At 41.4% G+C, this 24,825-nt stretch overlaps 1 protein-coding gene across 2 annotated transcripts in view; it reads right to left on the bottom strand.

The window, feature by feature from the left end:
• Positions 1–24,825, bottom strand: part of LRRK1 (leucine rich repeat kinase 1) — a 96,588-nt gene that overhangs the window by 44,582 nt on the left and 27,181 nt on the right. For both annotated transcript variants that reach the window (XM_070763610.1, XM_070763611.1), the window contains exons 7-20: positions 24,317–24,543; positions 22,721–22,848; positions 21,637–21,800; positions 20,348–20,485; positions 18,387–18,499; positions 18,230–18,306; positions 16,344–16,473; positions 14,895–15,007; positions 12,400–12,614; positions 10,343–10,507; positions 8,783–8,955; positions 7,379–7,499; positions 5,105–5,264; positions 3,547–3,823 (exon numbers count right to left, since the gene is read on the bottom strand). In XM_070763610.1, coding sequence (XP_070619711.1) covers positions 3,547–3,823; positions 5,105–5,264; positions 7,379–7,499; positions 8,783–8,955; positions 10,343–10,507; positions 12,400–12,614; positions 14,895–15,007; positions 16,344–16,473; positions 18,230–18,306; positions 18,387–18,499; positions 20,348–20,485; positions 21,637–21,800; positions 22,721–22,848; positions 24,317–24,543 — 2,201 coding nt within the window. The remainder of the gene's footprint in view (positions 1–3,546; positions 3,824–5,104; positions 5,265–7,378; positions 7,500–8,782; positions 8,956–10,342; positions 10,508–12,399; positions 12,615–14,894; positions 15,008–16,343; positions 16,474–18,229; positions 18,307–18,386; positions 18,500–20,347; positions 20,486–21,636; positions 21,801–22,720; positions 22,849–24,316; positions 24,544–24,825) is intronic.

Here is a 24,825-nt window from a genome sequence, read left to right as displayed (position 1 = left end):
ACGCTTCGACAACTCGGTTACTGAAGTCATATTTTTTACCGTCAAGTTTGGAGCAGTTAATATTAAGTTTAAATCTGTTGTGTGCTCTTGTGTTGTTGTGATTGAAGCTGAAGTAGTCGCCGAGAGGCAGGACGTTGCAGCATATGATCTTGTGGGCAATACTTAGATCTTGTTTAAGGCGTCTTAGTTCTAAACTTTCTAGGCCCAGGATTGAAAGTCTAGTCTTGTAGGGTATTCTGTTTCGAGTGGAGGAGTGGAGGGCTCTTCTGGTGAAATATCTTTGGACGTTTTCAAGGGTGTTAATGTCTGAGATATTGTGTTTTGAATAATGTGACTTCGCACAAGGAAAGTACTGTCCGGATATATTGAGATTCGCAGCAGCTGGATACGACTTGTCTAGATACCAGGATTTATAGTGTAGCAACTCAGGAACCAGTTCAGATAAATAATGAAGAGACTTTAGTAGAAAAAAACAGTAGTAAACCGTTTTACTCTTCAGTGCAGGCAAAATATCTTCTGTCTTAGTCTTCTATTTACAGGAACAAACTTTACTTTAGCTATATGCAGTAAAGCTTATTTACACGTTGATACTAAACCAATCCAGGTTTCTCTGTATCAACACCACAGCTCTACCTCAATATTTAATTCACACTCAGCCAGCCAACTAACAACCATCCAAAACACCACACCACATCCACTCTAAAGGTGCTTTACATTTTATAATGCTCTGGCCCAATCAGGTTGCAGTTTACTCCCTATGACTCAGCATTCATTACTATTTAACAAACGTACAATCTTCTTTTACCTTATATGGCAACATAATAGTATACAAAGTATGTGTATGTACATACACAAACACACACACACACACACACACACACAGCTCTTCTAAAATTATACACATTCAACCTCATTAACTGAGATGGGAAAAATATACCCAGAGCCCAGAAGGGAAAAAAAGAAAAAAAATCAATTTTTTCCCTACCAGTTCTGTGTACCTGACCGTACCCGTAGAAGAGCCTGATTTTACGAATGAAATCAATTATCTTGATTGCTTTTAAGACCAGGAACCACTTTGGAGTGTAAGATGCACTTTTTCCCTCTTAAAAGTTGGTGGAAATGTTGGTGCATTTTATACACCAAAACCAGCCATTTTTGGCCTCCTGAAACCCTTGCCCTGCATGAAAATGGGTGCGCAGAGGATTTTGGAGGTCTGTAGAGTGCTCCTGGGGCTGGGGGAGGGCAATTTTTTTTTTCTTATTTATCTTTTTGAAATCTTGGTACGTTTTATACACAGGTGTGTCTTATAGTCTGAAAAATATGGTACATTACACATTGCACCAGTGGTTCCCAACCTTTTTTTGGCCATGCCCCACCTAAGCATCTCTAAAATCCTGATACCCCCTCCCATGACATATAATTCTTACTATTCAAAATGGTTTAAACAAGGTTCCAATTGCCCCCATTAAAAATAAAATTGCCCCGCTGTGGGGCATGTGCCCCACTCTGGAAACGAGGGCATTATACTGATTAATTAACAATCCATCTCTGAATCATGGTATGAATTGTGTGGTCACTGGTCCTGACTGATGCATTTTGGGGTCTGTATGAGAACCGAGTCAAGGGAACAAGTCAGCTACAGTTTCAGAATAACCCTTCAAACTGGAGCTCTTTAGCACAGAGCACATTTGTCTTTGTGAGAAGATTCCAAAATATGTTTCTTGGCTGAGAAAAGAGACAATTGTTTTTCTACGGGGTCACCAAGCGCTTGTCCGACAATCCAGACACTAATTGCCGATGATCCATCCTAAAGAGCTAATCATAGTAACAGTGTCAATAAAGAGCAGCATTTGAACAAAAGGCTTTGAAAAGGGTGGGAAAAGAAAGACTCAACAATGTTCTTCTTTCCTGTGATTGGTTTGGCAAGAAGAGAGGAGGAGGAGGAGGAAGAGGAAGAGGAGGGGGAGGAGGAAGAGGGGGTGGAGGAAGAAGGAGGAGGAGGAGGAAGAAGAAAAAGAAGAGGAGGAGGAGGAAGAGGATGAGAGGGAGGAGAAAAAGGAGGAGGAGGGGGAGGAGAAAGAGGAGGAGGAGGAAGAGGAGGAAGGAGATAGAGAAGGAGGAGGGAGAGGAGAAAGAGGGGCAGGAGAAAGAGGAGGAGGAGGAGGAAGAAGAGGAGGAAGGAGATAGAGAAGGAGGAGGGAGAGGAGAAAGAGGGGCAGGAGAAAGAGGAGAAGGAGGAGGAGGAAGAAGGAGAAGAAGAGGAGGGGAAAAGAAAGAGGGTGAGGAGGAGGAGGAAGAGGAGAAGGAGGAGGAGGAAGAAGAAAAAGGAAAAAAAAGACAAAGAGGAGGAGGAGGAAAGACCAAACATAAAGAAGAAAAATGTGCTTTTTTAAAAAAAAGCCCCAAACTAAACAGCTTCTGGTATTTAGAGGAGCTTCTGACTCATAATTCAGAGAAACCCATGGTGGCAGCCCTAAAGAATCCATTTCCTTAAGACAAGTCCAACACAAATCCCTCTAAATTCCTTCTGGGGAATGCAAAGACTTGACACCCTATCTTCTTGGCAGAAAGACCTGCTAACGTGTCAACTTCATGTGCAAAGTTTATTTTGATTCTTTTTAAGGCACACCCTACAGCCAGATGTAATAAATTGGGCAGAAGGGAAGGGAAATAGACCTTTGCAGAAAGTGACATATTCTATCAGTGGTATCCAGAAAAGGTTGGATTGTAGTTCCTACTATTAGCCGCAGCCGGAGTGGCCAGTGGTAAGGAACTGTTGTATCCAAAAATCTATAAACAACTAGGTTTCCCAAGTTTCCTGCATGTTTCGTTTGTGATGCCAACAGGTACCACGAAGAATGGAGAAGTATTCAATCTGTAGATCCACCACCACCACAAAGGTTTTCCCAACGCGAGTTAAGAGCAAAGTAGGACAACAAGATCAGGGGTGGGTTCTGGATTCCCCCACTGCCAGTTCGCTCAGTGACATGCCACGTGCATGGTTTGCGTGCATGCGCAGGACTTATTATTTTATGCTTTCTGAGCCTGGTCTGCCTCTGCAAATAACCACATCATAGGACAGTGAAGGCGAACCTTTTTTTCCTCGGGTGCGAAAAAGAGTGGGTGGGTGCTATTGTGCATGTGTGAGTGCCCACACCCATAATTCAATGCTTGGGGAGGGCAAAAATAGTTTCCCCCATGCCCTGGAGGCTTTCTGGAGACCAGAAACAGCCTGTTTCCCAACTTTTGTTGGGCCCAGTAGGCTTGTGTTTCGCTCTCCCCAGGCTCCAAATGCTTCCTTGGGGGAGGACAAAAATTTAGTTTTTATTTACTGTAATTTATTTATTTATTTTATTTATTTATTATTTAGATTTGTATGCCGCCCCTCTGGTCTAATGTACCTGCTATATGCTAAAGGTATTGCTATATGCTAAATGGTGTACTTGGTTATAAATACAGTATTTCTATCATTAGCTGTTAGACCAGCGTAGAATGCTGACACCCTTAATCTCAATCACTCCATTCCAACAACAATTACCCGTGTACCTGTTGTTTGCTATCGGCAATGCAATTTCGAACTTGGCGAGGAACTGGAAATACTGCTCTTCGGTTTCCTTGGTGAACCCCGTCCCGACCATCAGCAGCCGGAGGTCCTCGGATTTGATCACGCCGTTCTTGGCAATGGACTTGGAGCTTTTGATGTTGAAGATTCTCTGCAGGCATTCAGACAACCACACCGGGTCGAGGAAGTAGAGGTTCCTCAGCCCATGGCTCGTGTCTGGGAAATGCATCAGCGTCCCAGTTTCAATCAGGAAATTGATGGCTGGCGGGGAGGAAGGTAGATATGACAGTCAGGTGAAGGGTACAATCGCCTTTGAATTAACCCCTACCTCTGCTTTCTAGATTGCCATTCAAAAATCGGCAGTCTATCTTTAAATTCCTCTGTCTGCTCCATTCATTCTCTTAAGCTTTCCACACAGAGCTCCATCTCTAGGCCACTGCACCCACCTCGTTGGAGCATCCCCATGGACATGTGATCAAAATTTGGCACTTGGTAATGGGCAGATATATAACTCTATGGTATACGCATGCACATGTTCATACATACATACATACATACATACATACATACATACATACATACGAGCTGATACAGGAGACGAGCCTGTAGCCTAGAGGTTAACAAGGCAGAGCCCCTGGTTCAAATCCCAGTAAGGGTTCGTCATCACTGGTATCGCGTCCCCTGCTTTTGCAACCATCCAGCTGCCTTCCAACAATCAAAGCCAAATTCATGTAATGACAATGTGATTTACTTAACAACTGCAGTGATTTGCTTAATGACTCCAGCAAGAAGGTTGTTCATATTTAATTTTAAATGGTGAGCCCTCTTGACTTTTTTTACAGGTGGAAAAAACATATACAGTGTTCCCTCAATTTTCGCGGGTTCAAACTTCGCGAAACGTCTACACCACGGTTTTTCAAAAATATTAATTAAAAAATACTTCGCAGTTTTTTCCCCTATGCCACGTTTTTTCCCGCCCGATGACGTCGTATGTCATTTCCAAACTTTCATCTGCCTTTAAAAAACATTTTTTTAATAAACTTTAATAAATAAACATGGTGAGTAATAATCTAAATGGTTGCTAAGGGAATGGGAAATTGTAATTTAGGGGTTTAAAGTGTTAAGGGAAGGCTTGCGATACTGTTCATAGCCAAAATTAGTGTATTTACTTCCGCATCTCTACTTCGTGGAAATTAGACTTTCGCGGGCGATCTCGGAATGCATCCCCTGCGAAAATCGAGGGAACACTGTATAAAGAGACATCTTCACTGTTATTCCCTCTGTCTTTTATCATATCCCTTCCTTCTTGAAATACTCAAAACACCCTCGTTCAAATCCCCCTAGGAATTCCTTACGACACAATGGCTAACCTTGCTGCTTTCACTCAGGGAAACATAACTGCAGCTCATTTTTTTGAGTTTCACAAATGCCAGAAAAAGCTCGGGACCAAACACATGCTTAGTTCGCGAGCAGAATCGTCTTGTACGCTGCCAATCATGCTGTATACCTAGCCTCTGATAAAATTATGCCATGCATATCTACCGGACTGCATGTCTTCATAATCCTTGATGTCGTTGGCTGGAGTTTTCTCAATGATTCCTTGTATTTCCTTGTCGGTGAGATATTGCACGCTATCATTTTGGCTCCTCCTCTGTTGTTCAATTGTGATAGATACTTGAAGGCTCAAGTAGCTCCTCGGGACCTGTTACACGATAGTACAAATCAATCTCTTCATCAAAGCAAAATATCTGCTCAGTTTTATGTAGCACATTATGGTTGCTGAGACTAGGAGATGGCTGTCTTTTTTTCTTTCTTTCCATATAGAATGGAATGGAATAGAATAGATGTTGACTGTTCTTCTTGCAATGCTCTGCAGAGGCCCATAAGACATCCTTCCAGCAGTAAAAATAAACTTAAAAATACTCCCAAGATTTTTAAAAAAATCACAAACACAAAAATACAAAAAAATAAGAGTTTCTTTTTAGAATAGAGTTGAGTTGAGTTGAGTAGGGAAGGGTAGAGTACAGTACAATAGAATAGAATAGAATAGAATAGAATAGAATGTGTGACCTGGTGCATATGCTCTCAGTGTACATAAAAGAAAATATACATTTGTCAAGAATCATGAGGTACAACACTTAATGATTGTCATAGGGCTCAAATAAGCGGAGGAAACAATCAATATTAATAAAAATCTTAAGGATACAAGCAACAAGTTACAGTCATACAGTCATAAGTGGGAGGAGATGGGTGATAGGAATGATGAGAAAAAACTAGTGGTAATAGTAGTGCAGGCTTAGTAAATAGTCTGACAGTGTTGAGGGAATTATTTGTTTAGCAGAGTGATGGTGTTCGGGGAAAAACTGTTCTTGCGTCTAGTTGCCTTGGTGTGCAGTGCTCTATAGCGATGTTTTGAGGATAGGAAACAGTTTGTACAGGATGCAAAGGGTCAGTAAATATTTTAACTGGCATTCGGGATCAACCAATAAAAAGGCCTTAGTTCTGGATGAAAAAAGTGAGGTATACTTTATCAAGAATAGGCTAATAAACTATGCTAGTTAACTGTTCAAAGATGTGGGTAATGATCATTGACTCGTCTCTAGGCAAACTCGTTTTTTCCAAGCAGCTCCATGACTTTGAGATGCTGATATCTGTCAGAAAGCCACTTGAAGAGACTAAGAAGCAGTGGAAATGTGGACTTACAAGTGGCTGTAATAACAAACTGTGTCTAAATTCTCGAAATAAACAACTGCTTTTATGAGATCATAGCAGAGCACTGATCCTTTCACATTGGAGGGAGGTTGCAGGAGAAACAGACTTTAGAACTGCAGAAGAGCAACTTGATTCTTTCCTCTTACCCCAGATATGGCTGAATTACAATTCCACTATCAACTGGCCACAAGCCCTAGAGGATGTGGATCACCAACCTCTGGAGCAGTGTTTCCCAACCTTGGCAACTTGAAGATATTTGGACTTCAACTCCCAGAATTCCCCAGCCAGCAAATGCTGGCTGGGGAATTCTGGGAGTTGAAGTCCAGATATCTTCAAGTTGCCAAGGTTGGGAAACACTGCTCTGGAAAGCCAAACCTTCTCCCTACTTGACATAGATGATTAAGGAGATAAGGCTAGAAAAACTATTGCCTGTTGCTGTAATTCAGTCAGATTTATTTCCATACAAGTAGAAACATAGAAACATAGAAGACTGATGGGAAAAAAGACCTCATGGTCCATCTAGTCTGCCCTTATACTATTTCCTGTATTTTATCTTATGTTTATCCAAGGCATGTTTCAATTCAGTTACTGTGGATTTACCAACCCCGTCTGCTGGAAGTTTGTTCCAAGCATCTACTACTCTTTCAGTCAAATAATATTTTCTCATGTTGCTTCTGATCTTTCCCCCAACTAACCTCTTGTTCTTGGGTTCACTTTCCTATTAAAAAGCACTTCCCTCCTGAACCTTATTTAACCCTTTAACATATTTAAATGTTTCAATCATGTCCCCCCCTTTCCCTTCTGTCCTCCAGACTATACAGATTGAGTTCATTAAGAGATCAAAATGAGTTGGAATTACAGCCATACTCAGAGGTTACACCCAGTCCTAAAGTAAATGTACATTGTGCAGACTAGTTTGTCCCACCGTCCAACATCTGCCTGTTCTGGGCGCTCAACTGCAACTAAGGAGTCTTAATGTATACTAAACAGGGCTGTGTTTATATTATTTCTGAGCAGGGTTTATGTGTCTATTAAAAATGACAAAACAAAGAAACCCCTAAGCCCCCAAAGTGACACAGCTGTCTCCTGTAGAGAATTACACACCAATCTCCCAACAAGCCTCTGTGAGCCGATGGAATTTCCAACATCCTTCATGTTTGTACTGATGTGGAAGATCAGCTGTCGCAACCCATCCAGACCTTCCAATGTTTTGCATGAGAGTTCACTGCAAAAAAATATATATATGCAAGAGATAAATGACATGTAACTCCTATTGTTATCTGGGATAGCAATAGCGATAGCACTTAGACTTATATACTGCTTCATATACGTTTTGCAGCACTCTGAGACTTGACAGAGTCAGCCTGTCACCCCCAATAATCTGGGTCCTCATTTTACCAACCTCATAAGGATGAGAGGCTAGTCAACCTGGAATTGACTAGGATCGAACTGCTGGCAGTGAGCAGAGTTAACCTGCAATGCTATATTCTAACCACTGTGCCACCACAACTCCTGGTGACATTGCCAATTTCATAACACAGGTCTACAAAAAATATTTTTTGTAATCATCACAGTTGACCTTGTACTTTTCTGAATCATTTTTTTTGTTCTGATTTAAAAAATGTAGATTTTCTACTGGTATTTCAGCCACGGATGAATCAAGTCTGACCGTAATTAGCTTTTTGAGATAAGCCGAGATCAATTCAGCATTCCTTGTTACATTTGCTCCTTAAGGCTGTCTTTCTAATGATGCTCCACTATCTTGGGCAATTAAAAAGCAGACCAGTATCTCAGAAGTCATGTGTGATGAAGAAGGCAGACAATAAGCTATTGTTGACCTCTAATTTCTTCTCTACTTAAAAAAACCCTGTTCTCTGAACTGCTTAGAAAGTTATCTATCTATCTATCTATCTATCTATCTATCTATCTATCTATCTATCTATCTATCTATCTATCTATCATCTATCTATCTATCTATCTATCTATCTAATCTACCTACCTACCTACCTATCATCTATCTATCTATCTATCTATCTATCTATCTATCTATCTATCTATCTATCTATCTATCTATCTATCTATCTATCATCTATCTATCTATCTATCTATCTATCTATCTATCTATCTATCTAATCTACCTCCCTCCCTCCCTCCCTCCCTCCCTCCCTCCCTACCTACCTACCTACCTACCTACCTACCTACCTACCTACCTACCTATCTATCTATCTATCTATCTATCTATCTATCTATCTATTCGATTTTTATGCCGGCTTACAACATGTTAGCAATAGTGCTTTTTAACAGAGCCAGCATATTGCCCCCACAATCCGGGTCCTCATTTTACCCACCTCGGAAGGATGAGTCAACCTTGAGCTGGTGATGAGATTTGAACCACTGACCTTCAGTGGCCTGCAGTGCAGCACTCTACGTGCTGTGCCACCCCAGCTCTTTTGCACACTGAATAGTTGCACATTGGCTGAATCCTGCCACTGCCCATATGCAACTTACTGTAAATGCTTGAATGTGATGTCTGGAAAGCCAGTGGCCCTTGAACCCGACGGAGATCGACAGAGGGCCAGGACGTAGGCTCTTAGGGTGGCAATCCTTTCAACACGGAACTTTGTTTCAATGAGGTCCAGATGTGTCCCTACCACCAGCACAACTGAATTCGGAGCCTTGGCCTGCAAAGAGAGAGTGGTAATAAGCTACTTAAGTGGTAATAAGCTATTTAAGCCACAGTTGGTTGGGAGAGTGAGAACAAAGCAGATTTGGTCTTGCAGATAAATGAAGGGAACGTGTCTATAATTGCCACCATTTGTTTATCACCCAACGGCATATTAATCACACTTTTTCAAATAAGCCACCAGGCCTGCATTCAGACATTATGTAATGGACATGACACTAAGCTTCATGGTTAGGTAGATACCAGTATCTCATTAAAAGGTGTGTTTTTTTAAAAATCACATCCTATCTGTGATTCTGCCTGTGTTATGAAATAAACTTATTTGATTCCTCAACAACAAAACAGCTTAGACCTTGATTCTGAAGAAATATGGGAACTAAAATCCATCCATCCATCCATCCATCCATCCAGCCATCCATCCAGCCATCCATCCAGCCATCCATCCATCCATCCATCCATCCATATATATGTATATGTATATGTATATATATATATATATATATATATTTGTTTTATATATATTATTATTATTATATATTATTATTATTTTATATATATTATTATGATTTTAGAATTTTATATTTGGAAATCAGCCTTAAACAAAAAACTTCATAAAATCTTCATGTCATTCCTTCTAACAACTATGATTACACCAACCAATCAGATCACTGAAGCATAGTCACCCAATCTATTTGCTACATTCAAAGCAAATCTCCACCCCCACACTACATACTAAGAAGAAATGTCAGTTTGCTAATATTCCATTTACAACAACACAAAGATTGGAACTCCAGCCTGAAGATGGTGAATGTGATTTCACCGAAACGTCGCATAGACATGCAAAACATTACACAGGGCAAAACCCGAACTCAGAACAATCTACATATATATATATATATATATATATATGTATGTATGTATGTATGTATGTATGTATGTATGTATGTCTGTCTGTCTGTCTGTATGTCTGTCTGTCTGTCTGTCTGTCTGTCTGTCTGTCTGTCAGTCAGTCAGTCAGTCAGTCAGTCAGTCTGTCTGTCTGTCTGTCTGTCTGTCTGTCTGTCTACCTACCTACCTATCTACCCCTCTCTTTGATTTATAGGCAGCCCTTCTCCAAGCGGACTCAGGGCATCTTACAAGGGTAAAAAACACAATTATAAAATACAATTATAAATACAGTGTAAAACCCCCAATAATAAACATTCATTCTTCCTACATTCATAGCAGCTGGCCATAGCAGAGTGTGAAGCTCAGCAGCCCCAGGCCTGTGGACAGAGCCGTGTTTTAAGAAAGAACAATGGTTTTTGCCAAACTTGTCTAAGCCTCTCTGTACCACCACTGGGCCATAGACATCCCTGCAACCCATCCTACGGCTTTGCTCCTACCTCAATACTGAGTAACCAGAATTGAAGATTCGCCACAGCTTCTTCCCCCAGTGCCAAGTTCCAGATGACAATGTACAATGCCTTATCTGTGAAGAAGCACTGGTTGACTGTGGCCATGCTGGCGGGGCCTCCGATATCCCAGACGTTCAACTCAACGGCGTCAACCTAATGGGACAAAGAGCTACATTGAAGGGACCGTAATAATCCACTCAATAGCAGTTAATTTAAACGAGAGAGAGAGAGAGAAGGAGAATGGTGAATGCATAATGAGCTTGCACCCTCCAACACCTCCATAATGTATGGTATCTAAGCATCAATGGGTATCAATGTTCAAACTGAAGAAAGAGCACTTGTGACCAGGCAGCCACACCTTCCCACACAGGAAATGAAGCTCAAATTGCCCAAGGAGCTGCTGATCCAGTTCTACAGAGGAATCATTGACTCTGTCATCTGCACCTCTATAACTATCTGGTTCCCTAAACAAATGGTTGTAAGTCAAGGACTATCTGTAATGTCCAAATAGTCCCACTTTTCATATAATAATTGCCTTAATTATTTACTCTGGGGGGAAAAATGAAAGTGATGGGTATGATTCAGGAATGACATAATGAAACTATCACTAATCTCCTTCCGTTCTATTTTTTATTTTGTTTTCTTTGTTTTGTCAAGTATGTATTGGTGGTATACAAAGATATAATAATATTCATATACATGATACTAGCAAGAGAGAAACATTAGGATAGGGGATGGAAGGCACACTGGTGCTCTTATGCACACCCCTTATTGACCTCTTGGGAATCGGGAGAGGTCAAGAGTGGATAATCTAAGGGTAAAGTTTTGGGGGTTAGGTGATGATACTACAGAGTCTGGTAGTGAGTTCCATGCAACAACTAGTCGGTTACTAAAGTTGCATTTCCTGCAGTCAATTTTAGAGCGGATAGTTTAAGTTTGTATCTGTTGTGTGTTGTTCTGGTTGAAGCAAAAGTAATCATGGACAGGAAGGATACTGTATCAGATGATTTTATGGGCTATGCTTAGATCGTGTTTAAGACAATATAGTTCTAAGCTTTCTAAACCTAGGACTGTAAGTCTAGTTGCGCAAGGTATTCTGTTAGGAGTGGAGGGCTCTTCCAGTAAAGTATCTTTGGACATTTTCTAGAGTGTTTATGTCCGAAATGCAGTGTGGGTTCCAGACAGATGAGCTGTATTCAAGGATTGGTCTGGTGAAAGTTTTGTATGCTCTGGTGAGTAGTTTGAGATTACTGGAGCAGAAAATACGTAGGATTAAGTTAACAACTCTCGAAGCCTTTTGGGTGATGTTGTTGCAGTGGGCTTTGGCACTTAGGTCATTTGATATTTTCAATGGGTACTAGCTTTGAATTGGCATAATTTCTTGTCCGGAGAAGAACGAGCCACAGAAAGTGAGAAGTCATCTATTAAGTTCTCAAGAGGTCACTTGGAAATAGTAAGGAGGGCTTTTGATTGTCAACGAATCGATAAGCATTGTTCCATTAGTCAATGAACCATGGGGGCAAAGTGAATTGAAATCAAGCTGGCAAATTTGGCATGCCATGCGCAGCGCTTCAAAATTCCTTATGGAAAGTTGAAATTTTCTCTTTTCTATAGAAATAGCATTTAGACTTGTATATCGCTTCATGATTCTTTTACATCCCTCTCTAAGGGGTTTACAGAATCAGCCTATTGCCCCCAACAATGTGGTTCCTCATTTTACCCACCTCGGAAGGAGGGAACCTTGAGCTGGTAGTGAGATTTGAATCGCTAAACTACAGCTAGCATTTACTTGAAGTAGCCTGCAGTGCTGCACTCTAACCACTGCGCTATACCAAAGGTGCTTTTTTAAAAACAGGCAACTGGATTTTCTGTTTTTTCTTTGAAGAAGTTTGACTTCCCAAGAAGCGCAGAGGTGAAGAAGCTCCTTGGATGAGAAGCGAAACGTCTTCAAAGAAAAGCCCAGTTGCCTCTTGGAAGTTGCCTTTGGGACAACCCTGAACCTGGATAACTGGGAATCTCCACAGACATTTCTCTTTTCTATTTACCTTCGATTTGAATCCGGCAGGTCTCTGGAGTTCCCACCTTGTGGTCTGGATGGTGGTGCTGTCAGGCATTGAAAAAGAAGATCTCCCTGTTTGCAGGATCTCAACCAAGGTGGATTTTCCCTGTCGGGGTGGACCTACCACCACCATTTTCATCACGTTACATCTTTCGGCTTTGCGTAGCTGGGCACGTAGGTAGGCTAGAATGGTCTTGGGTCCTGCAGTTGAGAAGGGATGGAGAAAGCATTGGTAGACGGTTCCCCTGTCCAGTTGTGTCCTCCTCTAGGGGGCAGTGTTCAATGAAGAACTGCTACCAGAACAATAAGGTGTTCCATTCCAATAGTGATTTTGAAGATGTGTGCGCAGCTATGCGCTCCTGATGCGTGCATGTGCACCCCGAGCAAGATTTTACTTCTGCACACGTGCAGCAAGCGAAATTTTGTGTGAAGACGCTCGTGTGAGCGAGAGTTTGCTGATTTTTGCCAATTTTTTGCTTCTGTGCATGTGCGGAAGCAAAAATATCGGTGAAAATTGCCGAAATCTCACTCACGTGAGCGTCTTCGTGCCCAGCTACGCAAAGCCGAAAGATGTAACAAAATTTTCCTTGCTGTGCATTTGCAGAAGCAAAATCTTGCGCTGACAGGTGCATGCCTCTGCCGGGGGAGCCCACGCCCATGACGGCATCAGAGGGTGCGCCAGGAGGAAGATGGCAGGCTTTCCCTGGCAGTGTTCATTTCCATTTCTTAGCTAAGTTAGCCAGTGTTGTCCGAAGACACATCTGTGGTCGTGTGACCAACATGAATGTATGCCGAGGTACATGGAACATTGTTACCTTCCCACCAAAGTGGTACCTACTTATCTACTTGCATTTGCCTGCTTTCAAACTGTTGGGTTGGCAGGAGTGGTAGATGAGAGCTAATAAAAATATATATATTTTGATCAGGGTGAGCAACCTCCAGTCATCCTGGACTAATTTTCAAAGCTCTCTATAAGCAAATATAAGCCCTAAATAAGCATTATCTGAAGGTCTCTCCCATAGACCAATGATGTACAAATAACCCTGATGTACAAATATTCTCCTTGATTTAAAACACTTTAATATCCCCCCTTTTCTTTTCTGTTTTTTATTTAAAACAAAACATGTAAAAACACACAAACATAAAAGAAAAACACACACATCAGGGATGGTTTACACCCCAATTTTCATCAGAAGCACATACAGAGGTGTATACATTTTTACATTAATTGAGAACATTTCTGTCTATATTCACTGTAAATACTGTACATTGAAAGGCAAAAAAGACATAGAAAAATCTAATTCCAATACTGGAGGTTGCTCACCCTGACCAAAATATATATATTTGAACCGTGCATTTTATTTCACTTAATTGGCTATTTCTTTGTTTTCACCAATTGTAGAATGTATCTCAAACTCTGTAACAATCCGTTTGCCTTTTAAAAAATTGTTCTTGTTCTCTTGTTCTCTCTCTCGTTCTCTCTCTCTCACACACACAGTCTCCCTTTCTTTCTTTCTTTTTTCTTTCTCCTTCCTTCCTTCCGCTCTCTCTCTCTCTTTCTCTTTCCCTCTCCCTCCTGTGGTGGGATTCAATTTTTTTTACTACCAGTTCTGTGGGCGTAGCTGGGGAAGGTTACTCAAAATCTCCGCTATCAGTTCTCAAGAACTGGTCAGAACCTGCTGAATATAACTTTTGCCTCCTTCCCATCCTTTCTCTCTCTCTCTCTCTCTCTCCCTCCCTCCCTCTCTCTCTCTCTTCCCATCAATTCTTTACAAGCGTGGGATAACTAAAGAAGAAAAAATTTCAAAATGAATCCATAGTTTCTTTCACACACACAAAAAAAATCTTGGGTTCTCCTGATTGATTTAAACTTTGGGCTGAATACAGAAGTTACATATTGCAAAAACCAACCAACCGATGGACATCGCCAAGCAATAACAGGCCTATTCAAAACGAGTTAAACACCAGAAGACCGATTTTTATGTAAGCCAAGGATCCTTAATTTCCAGTTATGGTTTGTCTTGAATGCTGCAGAACTGCCAATAAATTAAGTCACAACAGAAAGAACCGTTCTTGAAAAATATAACCTTAGGCCAGCAAGTGACAAAACTGACATGGTCTGGTCGCGGGATGTCAAACGCTATGACTTTCTGCAAAATAATAAATGTCGCCTGTCATTTCCACAGCACTTACTCGGAGATGTAGAGTGTGTGTTTGGGGGGAAGTGGAATTCATTAAATGGCTGTACTGTGAGCTGGTGTTTGAAGGAGAAGATTGCCTGCAAAAGAACTGATCTAGCAGAATTTGATCTGTATGGAAAAATCTGAAGTCTGCAATTCTATTTCATAACAACAACGGCCTGGACAAAGGCCATCCCAAATTGCCCACCGTTCAATAATAAATAAAATCAGGCTTGCTTTGGATTCTCTCCCCGTTCGAACAGCTGAGATTAATCCGTTACAGAAAGAGAAGGAGCCTCACCCTCTTTTCTGATCTCCGTTGGAAGGTTGCCAATGTTTAGATCCTCGATATCCAGCTGCCAAAGATTAACCAGTTGTCCAAGTTCAGTAGGAAGTTCTTGAATGCCTGGGTTACTGTGAAGAAAAGGACAAATGCTCATCAACCGATCCTTCCTTCCAGGAAAACAATGAGCATATAATAATTTTCTTCAACCATCTCCTACCCCAATCCTAGATAAAATTCAGAGATGGCGATAGGGAATGTCACCCTGTATTTCCCCCTTCTTGGGGTCTTGAATCTTCCAACTGTGTTGAGCTAAAATTCCTGTATCATCTACATCAAAGGTCTTCAAAACTAGGCAACTTTAAGACTTGTGGACTTCAACTCCCAGGATTTGCTGGCTGGATAATTCTGGGAATTGAAGTCCACAAGTCTTAAAGTCTACGGAGAGGGGTGGCATACAAATCTAATTAATAATAATAATAATAATAATAATAATAATAATAATAATAATAACAACAACAACAATATTAATATTAATAATAATAATAATAATAATAATAATAATAATAATAATAATAATAATAATAATATTCAGCTGCTGCAAAAAGATCGCACAGACTGACTACAAGCATAGACATGATGCTGTGGCACAGATGATCCACTGGAACTTGTGCCGGAACTACCATTTACCAGTGGCAAAGAACTGGTGGGATCATAAGCCCGAAAAAGTGGTCGAAAATGAACAAGCAAAACTACTGTGGGACTTCCGACTTCCGACTGACCGAATTCTGAAGCATAACACACCAGACATTGTGATCGTGGAGAAAAAGAAAGTATGGATCATCAACATCGCAATCCCAGGAGACAGCAGAATTGAGGAGAAGCAGCTAGAGAAATTAGTGAAATACGAAGATCTAAAAATCGAGCTGCAACGACTCTGGCATAAGCCCGTGAAAGTGGTCCCAGTGATACTTGGCAAGCTGGGCGCACTACCAAAGGACCTCAGCTGACATTTTAAAACCATCAGAATGGACAAAATCTCCATCTGTCGATTGCAAAAGGCCGCTTTACTGGGATCGGCAAACATAATTCGCCGCTACATCACGCAGTCCTAGGTGCTTGGGAAGCGCCCGACTGGTGATGAAATATGAAATCCAGCATAGTGATCTCATTTGCTGTGTTGCACTGACATAATAATAATAATAATAATAATAATAATAATAATAATAATAATAATAAAGTTGCCATGTTTTGGGACCCCTGATCTACATTTTGGCAATGGTCTCTTGGAATTATGGAAACTCCTTCAAAAATATTTGGAGAAGACCGGGGGCGCCCAATCTTTGCATTGAAACTGCCAAGTTCATCAAAGGAAACTTCTGGAGTTTCAGCAGCCAATGAATTAAATATTCTCCCAAATTAATGGATTAAATATTTTCTACAACTGTTGGGAAGAACTCCACTCACTTTCCTAAGTAGAGCTCCGACAGCCCTCTGAGGAGACACACAGACTGTGGGACGGAGTCTAGCTGGTTGTCATTCAGGTAGAGGACTTCCAATGTATCGGCCAGGAATTCAGGAAACTGTACGGTATATTCTGGAGAAAGGACAAATACAAATACAAGTTAAGCGGGAGAAGATTCAGGACCCAGGCAGTCTGCAAACTAGCAATCAGATTTGATAGGAGAAAGTCTCCTGCTCAGCGGTGAGCGGTGAAATCTACTTACAGAAAGTAGGGAAACTACTGCTCAGCAGCGGGCAGCCACTTACTTCGCTACCTGGAGAGTTCTTGGTGTGCGAGCATCCCATGCGAGATTTGGCTTCTGTGCATGCGCAGCTAGCCAAATCTCACGAGATTTCGGCTATTTTCGCCAATATTTTAGCTTCCACGCATGCACAGATGGAAAAAAATGGAAAAAATTCAATGAAATCTCATGAGTTCAAGTGAGATTTTGACTATTTCTGCCAGTATTTTAGCTTCTGTGCATGCACAGAAGCAAAAAACAGCAAAAATTCAATGAAATCTCATGAGCGCAAGAGAGATTTTGGCTATTTTCACCAGTATTTTTGCTTCCACGTATGCACAGAAGAAAAACCCCCAGCGATTTTAGCTGGAAATCTGGTGGTTATGCCATTCGTGGCCCATTTCCGCTACCTGGATGGCATCCCCACATCTGGGGGGAGAAGCCCAAGACTGCTACTTCTTCAGAAGAGTGTGCTCATGTCACAATTGTGCATGCTTTTTCACCCTCTGACATGTACAGAAAGCTTTGTGCATGCACAGAAGGTTTTGCACATGCACAGAGAGTTTTTTAAAAAAGAGAAAATGGCAAAATCCGAGTGGGTGGGCAGAGCCTCCTGCTGCCGCCACTACTGGTTCATGGCCAGCAAGCCACACCCACAAAATAAGCCATGTCCACAGTGTGGCAGTACATTTTTTTTGCAGCCTTCACTGCCCACAACCATGGTTATCTGGACTGATTGTAGGCCAATCTTTCTACACGCAATTGGGAAGGGGAAGTACTCCGTCCTTCACTTCATCCTGCACATCTGTCTCTGTAATACAGTGTTTCCCAACCTTGGCCACTTGAAGATATCTGGACTTCAACTCCCAGAATTAATTAATTTGTTTGTTTATTTATTTATTTATTTGTATGCCGCCCCTTTCCGTAGACTCGGGGCGGCTCACAACATAATAAAACAATTCATAACAAATCTAAAAGTTTACATTTTGAAATTTAAAGTAGTTAAGAAAACCCCATTTTTAAGCAGACATACCTACAAACATACCATACATAAATTATATAGGCCGGGGGGAGATATCTCAATTCCCCCATGCCTGATGACAAAGGTGGGTTTTGAGGAGTTTACGAAAGGCAAGGAGGGTAGGGGCACTTCTAATCTCTGGGGGGAGCTGGTTCCAGAGAGTCGGGGCCGCCACAGAGAAGGCTCTTCCCCTGGGGCCCGCCAACCGACATTGTTTAGTTGATGGGACCCAGAGAAGGCCGACTCTGTGGGACCTAATCGGTCGCTGGGATTCGTCAGCAGAAGGCAGTCTCGGAGATATTCTGGTCCGATGCCATGAAGGGCTTTATAGGTCATAACCAACACTTTGAATTGTGACCGGAGATTGATCGGCAACCAATGCAGACTGCGGAGTGTTGGTGTAACATGGGCATTTTTGGGAAAGCCCATGACTGCTCTCGCAGCTGCATTCTGCACGATCTGAAGTTTCCGAACACTTTTCAAAGGCAGCCCCATTCGCTGGCCGGGGAATTCTGGGAGTTGAAGTCCAAGTATCTTCAAGTGGCCAAGGTTGGGAAACACTGCTCTAATACACGCGTACCACTTACCTATCTCGCTGCCAACGCAGGTTCTGTTCCTTGTGGTGAACAATGGAATCCATTTAGTTTTGGTCCCTTCCTCAGTTCTGCAGGCAAAAGACAGACCAATCAAACAGGGAGATTTCTTCTGTAAGGTGGCTTAAAGAGAAAACCCCCCAAAACTCACTTTCCAAGTTGATTCTTGGAGAGATCCAGATATTTCAACAACCGGCAGGACCACTTCTCTGGAGAAGGTAACATGACGATCTGATTTCCAGAAACTTTCAGGGAGACCAGAGACTAAAAAGGGAAATCGATAAAGATGGGGTTTGTGTCAACGTCCCAGGAAAGGGGAATTGTTCCAAATCCGCAAGATCGTGGATGTGGCATCATCATTTGTCGTGAGCGCCCCTTGTCCACCTCTGGTAATGTCAGTTTCTGAGGAGGATGAGCCAGGCCCCTCTGGATACCCTGGGCCAGTTGGGTTGCCAGCAGATGCAGAGAGTGAGAGTGAGGGAGAAATAGACCTGGAGGAATAGAGGTGGCTGATATACCAATGGGGGAGTGGTCTCAGTCGGAGGATGAAGGTGGGTTTTAAGGAGCTTACGAAAGGCAAAGAGGGTGGGGGCAATTCTAATCTCCGGGGGGAGTTGGTTTCAGAGGGCAAAGGCCGCCACAGAGAAGGCTCTTCCCCTGGGCCCCGCCTTAAGTAGAAATTTGTAAGAAGAAGCAATTTTTCCCATAGGAATCAATGTAAAAGCAAATAATGCATTCGACTGGGGAAACTACAGGGAGGGGGGAGGCCCTGTTTCCTCCCAGGAGATTCCTAGAGAGGCCCCACGGAGGCTTTTCCCCGCCTTTTTCAGCCCTGTTTCCTCCCAGGAGATTCCTAGAGAGGCCCCATGGAGGCTTCTCCCTGCCTTTTCCGGCTACAGTTTCGGAGTTTCAGGTTTGTAAGTGGAAAATGGTTCTTGAGAAGAATTCTTGAACACCCGGTTCTTATCTAGAAAAGTTTGTAAGTAGAGGCGTTTGTAGGTAGAGGTACCACTGTATTTTCCATTTCTAGTTAAGGTTAGAAATTCCTCCGGTGTGAAATCCTGGGCAGCTGTTCAACCTTCTCCAGAAGCACTGGATGAACATTTCCATCCAGAGTTTTCAAATTTCACTTGGCTGGTGTTGTAGGCCAGTGTTTCCCAACCTTGGCAACTTGAAGATATCTGGACTTCAACTCCCAGAATTCCCCAGCCAGCATTCGCTGGCTGGGGAATTCTGGGAGTTGAAGTCCAAATATCTTCAAGTTGCCAAGATTGGGAAACACTGTTGTAGGTGACGCATACATCTGTAGGAAGTCATGCTGAGAAAAGATGCATAGGCGATCCAGACCAAAGATCTGACTCACTATCAAGCAATTATGCAATGCTACAAATTTGTGTGTGTGTGTGTTTTAATACAGCTGTCTTCCCACAGCACTAATACAATTGTACTGAGGAATGGGCCAGAGAACAAATAAGTAACAGTGGAGCACCGCCTAGTGTTCAAAGGATTTAGATCACATGAATTTCACTTGCCATAAAGGAAGAGCCATTTTCATGTATGATATGGAATATATTGTACGTCTCAAGACTTAAAGTAGATAACTATTCCTAACAACGGCTAGCAGCAAGGTAGATAGACTTGATCCCAGCAGTGATAGATGTACCATTGGAAGCCTGAAGGACCAGGCTAGGGCCTGGAGAAAATTTCCGTGCAGTTGCTAAGAATTTACTTGATGGTATGCAAGCAAGCAAGCAAGCAAGCAAGCGAGCCAGCGAGCCAGCGAGCCAGCAAGCGAGCAAGCCAGCAAGCCAGCAAGCCAGCAAGCCAGCAAGCCAGCAAGCCAGCAAGCAAGCAAGCAAGCAAGCAAGCAAGCAAGCAAGCAAGCAAGCAAGCAAGCAAGCAAGCAAGCAAGCAAGCAAGCAAGCAAGCAAGCAAGCAAGCAAGCAAGCAGTTGACTAGAATAATACCCCTTCCAAGCACTGTAGATCCTTCAGATATTCATCAGACACCCCTGCTGATCTGAGATTGCAAATAAAATAAAGCAAACCATCCCAGTTTATTTTACAGTGTAAATGAAGTATCCCTACCAAAAGGTAGGAACAACCTACTTACTTCAAGCTGGAAGAGACCCTGTGGAAGATCTTTCAAGGAATTGTCGGAAAAATCTACTTCCTTGAGATGGTTTTTCCAAAACACTGCCAAAGTATCAGGCAGAGAGTCCAGCACATTTCTAGCTACTTTGCAAGATTTCTGAAAATATAAATAAGAGAAAAGTTTGCATTTGTCACTAATCAAAAATCTTTTACCTGGTTATGCATCTAATAAGCATGAGAAAATATATATGAATTCTAACGATGGAGATGCACATTTGAGCTACATCAAAGAAAATTAAGTTTCTTTATTAGACTAGAATAAAATAGAATAGAATAACAAAGTTGGAAAGGACCTTGGTGGTCTTCTAGTCCAACCCCCTGCATAGGCAGGAACCCTACACCACTTCAGACAAATTGTTATCCAACATCTTCTCAGTGTTGGAGCATTTGCAACTTCTGGAGGAAAGCTGCTCCATGAAATTTCATGGAGAGGTATTCTCACTTATACAGGTAGCCCTCGACTTAACAACAATTCATTTAGCTACCAAAGTTACAACAGCAGTGAGAAAAAAAAATGATGACGATTTTTCACATGACTGAAGCCAAAAAATATTGGAAGAGACTCCATAGGTGGTTACAAGAAATTATGGAGAATGTTATTGAATTCACCCCAGAATTCTTTCTGTTGGGCATTGTTAAAAAATCATACTCTAAAAATATGAAATATTTAATTTTATTTGTCTGTCTGTCTGTCTGTCTGTCTGTCTGTCTGTCTGTCTGTCTATCATCTATCTATCTATCTATCTATCTATCTATCTATCATCTATCTATCTATCTATCTATCTATCTGTCAATCTATCTGATTTATATAACAATGGCTGCAAGGATTGTCGGTGGGCAAAATGGAAAGACTTACAGATACCCGCTGAGAAGGAGGTTATTAAAAAAATATATGAATGCGCAGAAATGGACAAATTAACGATGGAACTCGGATTACTATACTACTTGGACCAAATGGTATAACAACAGTAAAAGATGGATGATAGAAAGATAGAAGTATAGAAATGCTCCAACACTGGAAATTTTTAAGAAGTTACTAACTATAACAATTACAATGATTCACAATTGTCACCAAAAAAGTTCATAAAATCGAGCAAAATACACTTAACAACTTTCTCGCTTAGCCATAGAAATTTTGGGCTCAGTTGTGGTCACGTTTATTCCAATGAATCCTCACACCTTCTAAAAATGACACATTCTAAAATACACTGAGATCACGTAACGAGCGTGATGATCACCCAAACTCACCAAAGGACAGGCCCATGGTAGAGGAAACACTTTTAAGTTATTGCTAGATCCGTTGAGGCTTTGCAATGATTTCAAGCAGTGCAGAAAGGAAACAGGCAGCTCCGATAACCTGTTGTCTGACACATCTAATTCCTGCAGTTTCCTTAATCCAATCCAGTTGGTTGCTGGGCAGGAAAAAATCCAAAGGAAAATAGCTCACCAAATAATATGAGAATCTTTGCTAGTTAGGTTTACTCATTCATTCATCCATTTGATTTCTATGCCGCCCTTCTCTTGAGACTCAGGGCACCTTACAAAGGTAATATAAACATGTTAGAAATCTAACTAAAATTACAATCTAAAAATCCCCATAGTTAAAAATTAAACAAACAGATTCATACATCATACATTAATCATTGGGTGGGGCAAGATATTAAAATTTCAATGGCTCCAGGCAAAGATAGGTCTTTAAAACTTTACGGAAGGCAGGGAGAGTGGGGGCAGTAAGGATCTCTGGGGGGAACTTGTTCCATAGGGCCAGGGCCACCACAGAGAAGGCCCTTCTCCTAGGCCCCGCCAGACGACACTGTCTGGCTGACGGGACCTGGAGAAGCCAACTCTGTGGAACCTGACCAGCTACTGGGATGTATGAGGCAGAAGACGGTCCCATAAGTAATCTAGTCCAATGCCATGAAAATTACCAGATTACCAGATTTTCTCTGAATTAGTTCTCTTCTTGGTCAATTTACTTTTTTGCAGAATGACAATGGCCAAATTCATAGACTATGCTAAGCCATCATGCAATTTCCTTGGACTTTGTACATTCGATGTATCCAATTATTGTGATGTGTAAAGATGATTTGTAAATTAAGACTATTAAATTATATATTTATAGTTTAGGGCTTTCCAAAAGAAGATTTGTGAGTGTGGGTGGAAGGATAGCCAGTAGGCACACTGAATGTGCTTCAGGGTATGAAAATAACTTCCAGTGATTTGAGAAGATGTAGGAAACAACATAAAGAAGGCCACCATAAGTTAAAGCCTAGAAAAATGTGTTTTCTTTAAATTCCAAAACAAACGGTTGAATTTTGAAGCTATCACTCACTGTTCTCCTCATCAAATAGTTTCTCCAAATAATTTTTGGCAGCAATGAGTCTTTGGAGTCTAGAAAGGTGCAATAAACCAGAAGGAAGGCTGAGGAACCTGTTGTTAGAGATGTCAATCTCAAGTAACCTGTGTATTTAAAAAAAAAGTAAATGGGAGATGATCGATGGATGGAGGGAGGGAGGGAAGAACAGGGGGGATTTAAAGCAAGGAAGGAAAAACTCTTTTTATTAAAAAAATTGAGAATCTTAAAAAACATAAAATATCAAAATTGCAATACATAAATGACAAAGAGCTACATAAACAACCAACACACACAAAAAAGAAAATAGAAAATAGAAAAAAATAAAACAGGAGGGGAAAAAAAAGAACACTTAAAATGAGAGAAATATCCTATTTTTCTCATGACTACGTGAGAAATACATGAAACGTATCTTATGCAGTTATTTGCATCATTTAAAGTTCTCATAATTGGTGTATAATAATTTATTATAATTAGTTATGATTAATAATAAGATTATTAACGTTAGATAGTTTATAATATGGATAGTTCTCTCCACATTAGGTGGGTGGGTGGATGGATGGATGGATGGACGGACGAACGGACGGACGGACGGACAGAGAGAGAGAGAGAGAGAGACAGACAGACAGACAGACAGACAGACAGACAGACAGACAGACAGACAGACAGACAGACAGACAATAAACTTCTCTCTCATCGGAATGGATTAAAAAATCCATTAGAGTAATAGAGATGTCAGACTTGCCTCAGCTAGGTCCCTAGGAAAGAACGGCCCTCAACTCCATTTGGTTAAAGTGATAGGTTCTTTTACTAAGGGCCAACAAACTAGGGCTGTTGTTAATTTATAAGGAGAGTAATCCTTGTTTACCAAGGTTGTGCACATGCAGAAACATTTAGATTGTTTTGTGAATAACTACTCAGCCACACACAGATGTAACTAAGTTGAATTAAAGTTTACTTTGAGAAATAACATATTCAGATAAATAGTCTAAAATCATACACATAAAAAGTCAGAATAACAATCCAAATATTATTAAGTATAAAGTCTTTCTTACCAGTTGTCTTTGTCGTAATCAGTAAACAAAGGTATCAAGACTAAACACATTTTAGCTACAATACATGACTGCAATACAGGGTGATTGCAGAGAAAATGCAGAGCAAACCTAACAGTAAGTAGCTTAGACAAAGAGAAACAGAGAGGGTGACTCAGAGAAATATGTTATAACTCTAGCTCCCTCTTGCGGCAGTCTGTAACACCTGCAGCCAATATATTGCCAACCCAACTGTTATGCACAGCCGTTTTAGCCAAGGAGAAAAATCAGTGGCAAATGGTTGGGGGCGGAATCCTGGGGATGAACTAGGAACAGTGAAGTGGACGAGGAGAACTGCCATAGACCCTCCCAAATGTTGTCTTAGGGAACAAAGCAATTTAAAATAGCTCTCGAACTAAGACTGTACAGAGCTGAGTCCATCGGTGGTGTTACCATTGTCGCCTTACAGCCTTTGCTTGACCCAAAGTACACCCTATTCACAATCCCTCCCAGGTAGATTTCTCTATGAAGGGGATCCCCTTACTTGGTGCAGATGATCCCATCAGAGGACTGGACATCAAGCAGCTGTTTTAATCGGTTGTCGGAGAGATTCAGTTTCTGAAGGCTCATCAGACCCCAAGGGATGATGGAGGGCAGGGAGGCCAGGTGATTAGCGGAGAGGTCCAGCTCCGTTATTTGGTGGGAAAGGTCTATCAGCCAATCGAAATCCACCCAAGGCAGTCGGAGCTTTGACCAGTTCACAGAAAGTCCCTGAAGGTAAAGAGATGAGGAATAATTATGGTTACAGCTCCCCAACCCCACTACCTTGAGCACAAAGTTCAGAAGGGGTTTCCAAGTATGGTAGAAACAAAGGGAATCATGGTTTTTTTTCTTTAACCAAAGCAATCAATTTAGCCATCTCTGCTAAATTCATCAACTTTTGCAGCCATTGTGAGAATCAAAGTGCCCTTCCATAACTTTTCAAACTATTCCTATGTAATAAATGCAATTTTAGTAGCAATAGTGCTTAGACCAGGGGTGGGCAATTAATTT

The sequence above is a fragment of the Erythrolamprus reginae genome, chromosome 10, assembly GCF_031021105.1.
Source record: "Erythrolamprus reginae isolate rEryReg1 chromosome 10, rEryReg1.hap1, whole genome shotgun sequence".
Classification (NCBI taxonomy): domain Eukaryota; kingdom Metazoa; phylum Chordata; class Lepidosauria; order Squamata; family Dipsadidae; genus Erythrolamprus; species Erythrolamprus reginae.
This window is presented reverse-complemented; position numbering and strand designations above follow the sequence as displayed.